General features: G+C 38.6%; 1 protein-coding gene across 1 annotated transcript in view; it reads left to right on the top strand.

Moving 5' to 3' along the window:
* LOC108228841 (heparan sulfate glucosamine 3-O-sulfotransferase 5) overlaps positions 1 to 7,190 on the top strand; it is a 34,567-nt gene extending 27,377 nt beyond the window's left edge. The window contains exons 2-3 of the mRNA XM_037981430.1: positions 1,359 to 1,500; positions 5,703 to 7,190. Of these exons, the coding sequence (XP_037837358.1) occupies positions 1,394 to 1,500; positions 5,703 to 6,636 (1,041 nt within the window). The 5' untranslated portion in view covers positions 1,359 to 1,393 and the 3' untranslated portion in view covers positions 6,637 to 7,190. The remainder of the gene's footprint in view (positions 1 to 1,358; positions 1,501 to 5,702) is intronic.
* The last annotated feature ends 682 nt before the right edge of the window (positions 7,191 to 7,872 follow it).

Genomic DNA, 7,872 nt, shown 5'->3' with positions numbered 1-7,872 from the left:
AGCTATGGTCTTAAACTTTTGATCAGCTGAAAAAATCATGTTTGAGTGTAAATGCAGTTTTCAATTAATTCCCCACTCAAACGTTTTTGTCTCTTACGCTGATTTCTTCTTTTAACATTGTGAAGCTCTACTTAAAACCTTCTTAAGATCCAATAGTGCAAAGTGCAAATTCTTGCAATTTTTTGACTGGTCTTAAGATTTTGATCAGGAGTGTATAGCAGAAAGCACTGGATGTGTGTGTGCATGAATAGGTGAATCAAAAACTTTGTAAGTTACTTTGCAGAACCTGGATTATGTAAATCATTAACTGTAGAGGTCTCTTACTCCCTTTAAAGCTTTCATCAAGTGGTATCTTGTGTGTGGGGTTTAGAAAGGGAAGTATTAGCAATACATCATTCAGCTTGGCATGTACCAGGTTCTTAGCAGGTACTTACAGGGTGCATCTTGGTTTGTATCTGGTACTCTTTTGGTAATAACCTGGTACGTACCCTATAAGCCCCATTTTTATCAACTTCAAGTTAGTATGAACTTTTATGTTTGTTTTTCTTTATTGTAAAGACAAAAATAAGTTTTATTTTCTTAGTTTTTTTAAAAAGAGGAAAATTTACTTTAATTAAACATTATTATTATGCAAACACATAATATAATTGTACCTGATCTAGCAATACAGACTAATTTTTGTCTGTAGACCCTGGCAGGTTGATGGTACAAGGTACAAATACATTACAACAGATAAACAACTGACAAAAGGCACACAATTGATATAATGGCATAGACTTAAATAATATTAGACTTAAATATTGATGTGCTTCAGTTATTCAACTTCTTGTCAGCCATCAACATATAACTCAACACAGGACAGACTGTGTTTGATCAGACTTTGAAGCCATGATAAACACATGCCTCTTAATGGCTGGCTGCAGTACAAGGTCCCGCCCCTCCATGTAAATAAATAGCACATTTTCCCAACTAAAAAATAAATTCACTTCAGATAATTTTTTAAATTGTGAATTACATAGTTTTTGCCTTGCTGTAGTGTGTACATATACATATATATATATATATATATATATATATATATATATATATATATATATATATGCATGTATGTGTGTGTGTGTCAAAGTCTGTTTTCCTGTCCTGTGTTGTTATATATATCCACTAAAGAACTTTTTTCCCCCTCTGAACTAGAATTAAAGAAATTGCATTTTCCGTAGTTCTAGTGAAACTAGTGTGAATGCTGAGTCAGCATTTACACAATAAGCTCACAGTCTTAGCGCACTTGTACATTAGCTTAAATCTGATATTTAGGTCATCCAAATTAGGTCATCGTGCTTTATGTGCTCTGTTTTCTATAGGCTGAAGACGCAGTCCTGAAGATTGATGGAGGGTCATGCTGTTCAAACAGCAGGCACTGCTCAGACAGAAGCTCCTGGTTTTGAGCAGCCTCGCTATTGGAAGTGTCCTCTATCTTGTAGCCAGGGTTGGGACTTTGGATAGGTGAGTCCTGTCTATGTCAAATAGTTGACATTTAAAAGACATACATCACTTTTAGTTGACGTAACTAATGTTATATGACAGGGCTAGTCAACTTCTCTTACAAGTGAGCTATATGCTATATAAAAATTAGGAGTTTGTGGCAACAATAATCAAACTCCACCAAAAGGCAAAGGTGGACAAATATGTCCTTGCCTATGTATGTGTCTATGTCTATCTGTTTACCAAAGTATCTCATGAACAATTGGATTAATTTTAATGAAACTTGCAGAAGGTAATCATTGAATATTCATTTACAACTGATTGTCAGGCTGCGAGGAGAAGGAGGCGAACCCAGAATGCAGACTCATCTTGGTGAGGTAAACTAATTTATTAAAATAAAATAAACAAAAACAAAAAGGCTGGCGTGGCAGCAAAATAAAGAACTAAGTTTCAACTTGAAATAACAAGGCGTGGAGCAGAACGTAACACCAGGGAAACAAGAGCAATGATCCAGCAGGGAGGTGAGGGAAGGGACCAGGTTTTAAGCACAGAGGGTGATGAGGTAAGTGAGCACAGGTGATGCAATTAGTAGGACTTGAGGCAGGTTTGGATGGGCATGGCAGAAAGGCAAAAGAGACTGGGGAGGAGTGGATAGTGACAACAAACGAGAACAAGAACTGAAACAAAACCTCAAACAGAAAACAAGATGAAAATAAAACAAAAACCATACACTTAAACACAGAAAACCCAAATTCCTACACTGATTAACATTTTGATTCAGACCAATTTAAAATGGCTGTCATAGCTCACTCACTTCAGAAACATAATGGCAATAATTCAGTCAAACCCTGCAAAATCGCAACTTTTTGCAACTTTGCCCAAAACACCGCAACTTTCCCGCAACTTTAACCCAATATTTATTGTTTCTAAAGTGATTTGCCACCTTTGCTGCGGTCTAGTGTCTTTATTGTGGGTTTGTGTACTGTGGAATAACCCCAAAAAACTCACAAAGAAGACATGACGTCCGTTCCTGTTAACATCAGAATGCCGGGAGCACGCAGGAGCAGCGACCAAAGCGAAAATGTGCGCTAATGCTTTGCCCACAAAGATTTCAGCAAAGGACCACGCAAAACACCGCAGTGAAGTTAGTTTGAAGTTGGATATTGGATATTCGCGCTCCGCGGAGTTAGCGGCGTCAAGCTCACGGCTGAACCGAAACAGGAACACTAATGTCAGCCAGCTGTCCCTAAGTGAACTACCGTGTGTGAGAGAAGAGGCCGGCAGAGAACGGCTGGCTGACATTAGCATTCCTGTTTCGGGTCAGCCGTGAGCTAGACGCCGCTAACTCCGCGGAGCGCGAATATCCAACTTAAAACTAACTTCACTGCGGTCGCAAACCAGTTTCCTACCCAGCTGTACGAGAGTGGGGGGAAGCTGTTTTGCACGTCCTGCAGTGTAATCATCAAACATAAATGGAAGTCATCCATCGACAAACATTTTGTGTCTGCAAAACGTGAGGAGAGCTGCAGACGAGGGACAATCCAGAAATGGTCATGAATGTCAGTTTATAAGCTATCAAAGTTCTCAAAAAAAGCAACTTTTGATAATGTCAATGTTTGTTGGTAATTATCTTACAAAACTAGTAAGTATTTTTGATTTATATATTAAAAGAAATGTTTTTTTATTGATTTTGGTAAAAAAAAAAAAATCACAACTTTTAGGAAAATGCCCCGCGAAATCAGGCATTTTAGCCGGCAACAATCACAAAAAATGCCCGCGAAATCCTGGAGGGACTGATTTATACAGATACCGACAAAGACAAAAGAAAAAATTTTTATAAAACTCATTTAACAGAAGAGGGCAACTCAAAGTGCTTCACAGAATATAGACAAAAGTTAACAGGAGCAGGGCAAGAGGACACACACACACAGAGTTTTATTTTGTTAAAAAAAACAAACACATAAACACACAGAAACCGAATTTTAGTTAATTTCAAAGACAATTAATAAAAAGCAATACCAAACAGTTAAAAGGAATCAAGCAAACAAGTATGTCTTTAATTTAGACTTGAATGTGGTCAGATCAGGCTCAGCTCTAAGCTCCTCAGGCAGTTTGTTCCACAGGTGAGGGGCATGAAATCAAATAGCAGCTTCACCACATTTGGATTGGATTTGTGGAACAACTAATAGCCCTGTGCTAGCTGATTTGAGAGTTTATAGTTTGTGAGATGGTTGTAAGTACTGTGGATCTAAACTGTTCAGTGATTTATATAAAAGAAGCATTATTTTCTAATGTATTTTGTAAGAAATTGGTACATATCTTGAGCTAAATTTGATATAGTAGTAGTTGAGTGAGACATACTGAGTGTGACATCTCTGAATATTGCATGAGATCATACATAACATTTTTTTCAAGGTTTAACCAAACCCAGTGGTGGGCCGTCAGGGCCAGCAAGGCCTTCTCTGCTGGCCTAACATAACCAAGAATCATCATAATTATGATAAAGGTGAATTTAATTTTTAATTTACCTTCCCTAGATATCTAAAAGTCTTCATATTTTCTATGTGTCATATTATGCTCCTTCCAGTGCTGTTGTTTTTAGGTTAGAGTTTTTATCCAATAAGAATTCAGCTATTTTATGTTGCCAGAGACTGTATGAAATCTGTCCGGGCCTTCAGAATCAACAGTGCAGGCGTCTGTGCACTGTAAGTGAACGGGCAAATACAGTTGATAGACAGTTGTGATAGCCAATCAGATCACGAGTTGTGTCAGCAAGGCCCTCTAGCTGGCCTCACGTTGAACGTGACATTTACGCGTCCTGTGATTGGATATGGATACTTACTAGTTTGAGCCACGGCAATGCTATGCAGATCAACAGAGTCACATCAGGGACTGTTACTGGTTAAAAACTTTTTAACCCACAATGGTCGAAGGAGAGCAACACGTTGATTTGGTTGCTGATATACTGGCAAGGCTGTTTTCAAGACAAACGTTCTAAGAGAAGCTAGATCTCATTAGAGGAGGACGGCCGACCCCGAGCTAGCTAACCTGTTCCAGAATGGATTTTTGAAAAAAGTGTTTTGGGGACACAGCCGTTTTTTGTGAGTGCAAACATTTTATTTATTTTATTCTAATTTTTTTTTTTTAGTTTTGATGTTTTAATTGCTGATGCAGGTTTGTTGATTTTTAAAATGCGCCTGATAATAGCCCATTTTGTACACAACTGAAGTGATGCAATTTCTAACTACTCAGTCCTGGTGTTATAAATGCTGGCATAATGAAAGGTATTTATTTACTAAGTTGGACATCACTGAAGGCCTAAGTGTGAAATGCACTGCCCGCCACTGACCAAACCAAAGCTAAAGCGCTATTATTTCTCAACATACCATCAATAAGCATCAGTTGCTGTTGGCAAAGTGAAGGAATCTAATCTTCTTCCGTATGAAAGCGACATCTTGATGCTTGCAGTGAGCTTTGCTAATCTGACCTTAGCATTTGTCTTCTGTCTGCTCTGCAGCCTTTTAAACAGGTAAATGGAAAGTTTCTTTAAACATTTGCTTGCAGGTGCAGATTTACCCACCACGTCTTTTCCATTGTCATAGTTCACCAAAGACTGTCTGTTTGACAGAGGAAGACTTCAACTAGCTTCTACATGAGTGTAGAAGTGTAGAAATAAGTCTGATATGTATATTTTTAGCATACATATCAGGGGGCTAGAACTTTTTTTTAATTACCATTTGTTGAATAGGCCTGTTATATGACATTCTTCTTTCCCAGTGATTGACAGTGAATCTTAGCAGGGCATCAACCTCTTTATTTCAAATTTTAGCTCATTGTCTGGAAAATTGACAAAGTTCTAGACATTTTTGTGTTTCTAAAGATCAGTTGGCTGTGGCAGCCATCTTGAATTGGGTTGACTCCAAAAGTTAATCAGTTGTAGAGGTACATCCTGTGATTACTTTCCAACAGTTTCATGAAAATTTGTCCAGTGGTTCAAAAGATATTTTGACACGCAAACATAAACAGGCAAAATCAAGCAAAAAAATTGTCCTCATTTGCCTTTAGGTGGCAGGCAATAATGGGTGAAGCATACAATATATGTGTTTGGCACTTGTTCTTGCATTTAGAGCCAAAATGTATCATCATTACAAATACATCAAAGTATTCTATGAAATATCCTGTATGTTCAGAGGTTGATGATGTGTTTTCTTTTTTTCATCCAGGTTCCAGCCCATTTGCCATATTGAGAGCAGATTTAACCCCACTGAGTTGGAACAAATCCCCCTCCGCACCCTGCAGTTTCAGCGTGGGTTGCTTCACGAACTCCGTAAGGGCAATGCGACCAAAGAGCAAATCCACCAGTACAACCTGGTCCAGCAGCTGCCTCAGGCCATTATCATCGGCGTGCGCAAAGGAGGCACCAGGGCTCTGTTGGAAATGCTCAACCTGCATCCGGCGGTGATTAAGGCCTCACAGGAGATCCACTTTTTCGACAATGACAAAAACTACGCCTGGGGCATCAACTGGTACAGGGAGAAAATGCCCTTCTCCTTCCCCCATCAGATCACTATTGAAAAGAGCCCTGCCTACTTTGTTACAGAGGAAGTACCTGAACGCATCTTCAAGATGAACTCGTCTGTCAAGCTGTTGATCATCGTCCGAGAGCCCACAACTAGAGCTGTATCTGACTACACTCAGGTGCTGGAGGGAAAGGAGCGCAAAAACAAGACCTATCACAAGTTTGAACACCTGGCTGTGGATGCCAGCACATGTGAGGTGAACACAAAGTATAAAGCTGTCCGGACCAGCATTTACGCAAAACACCTAGAGCGCTGGCTGAAGTATTTTCCCGTGGAACAGTTTCACGTTGTAGATGGAGATCGCCTCATCACAGATCCTGTGCCGGAGCTGCAGCTTGTCGAGCGCTTCCTAAACCTCCCGTCCAAAATTAGTCAGTATAACCTGTACTTCAATGTCACGCGAGGATTTTACTGTCTTCGATTCAACTTTGGTTCCAACAAGTGCCTGGCAGGCAGCAAAGGCCGCACTCATCCTGACGTGGACCAGTCAGTGGTGATGAAACTGCAAAAGTTCTTCCATCCTTTCAATCAGAAGTTTTACCAGATAACTGGAAGGACATTTAATTGGCCAGGATGACTTATGAATGAATTTACTCAGATTCCTTGCAATGGCGTTATTGTTGTTGTTTTGTTCTCTTCTTTGTTGTTTAGCTTTTATTGCCCACTGCTGAAAGACAAAGAATTGAAGATAAAGTTTTTGTAAGTGTTTGTGTCTTTTACCAACATATCTCTTAAGCTACTCCATCTCATCCCTCCTCATCATAAGATGATTTTCATTTAAAACTCTGGTTTGAGAGGTGGTGGGCACTTTGATTTAATTTATTATAAGAATGACAGTGTGACCAAATATAAAAAACTTGATGCAAGTTTCCTTTACTTGTGTGAAAATACAAGAAAAGAAGTGCGATGTCTAGACTGAAATATTGATTGAAAAGCAATGTTTTCTTTTGACAGTGTTTTCTCTGTAAAAAGATTTGTTCATTTTAAAACACAGACACTAATGCTTTTAAGATAAGCTTTAGGTATGATGTTTGAATTAAAAATAAAACCTGTTTGAGAGGACAAAACAACATTGGGTGAATATAAAAAAATCCCTTTTGTGTTATTGCCTTAATACAGTCTGCATGTGCAATCCAGGGGGTGTTCCAGAAAACACGTTTAACAACTCTAATTTTTACTCGTAAAGTCTTCCGAGAGGTAAAACTCTGGGTTTTTAGTTCCAGAAAAGCTGATTACATTGAGGATAAATAACTCTTGAGTTTCTTAACCTTGAGTTCAGAGCTTTTCAAACTAACTCTGGTAGTGTTTTAACTCAGTTTGTCATGGCAACCACAAAAGAAACCCAAAGTTGGGTTGTTTCTGAATACCAAGTTCACAAGGATGTTTAACAGAGGCACTTATGATGATGTCACTGCTCAACTAAGCCATAGACTGTATATATCTATAGGGTATACCTGTAGGCTGGTTTCACTTCAAATTTTAAGACCTGTCCAGTCCATTTAAACAAAGAGAGCAGTGATCTTGGAAAAAAAAAAACAGAAAAAAACAATACACATCAAATGTTTTTTTCAGGTATTGACTCTTGTTGATTCATGTAGTTCTTAAATATTAATGATTCTGATATGTTTAACAATAATTAGTTATTTCATAATTAGAATAAGGTCATGTGACACCATGATTGTATGTGGGGGAGTAAGTGGGTCTTAAAGCCCCACATTGATAGTGCACACACTCTGGTTCTAAAAATTCAACATGGCAGCTCTATTAAACCAAGTTCTTCTGGATTTAACTCCCAACTGTGGGAGAAGGTGGC

Source organism: Kryptolebias marmoratus, linkage group LG19 (genome assembly GCF_001649575.2).
Source record: "Kryptolebias marmoratus isolate JLee-2015 linkage group LG19, ASM164957v2, whole genome shotgun sequence".
NCBI lineage: Eukaryota > Metazoa > Chordata > Actinopteri > Cyprinodontiformes > Rivulidae > Kryptolebias > Kryptolebias marmoratus.
The sequence above is the reverse complement of the archived record's forward strand: the minus strand, read 5'-3'. Positions and strand labels throughout refer to the sequence as shown.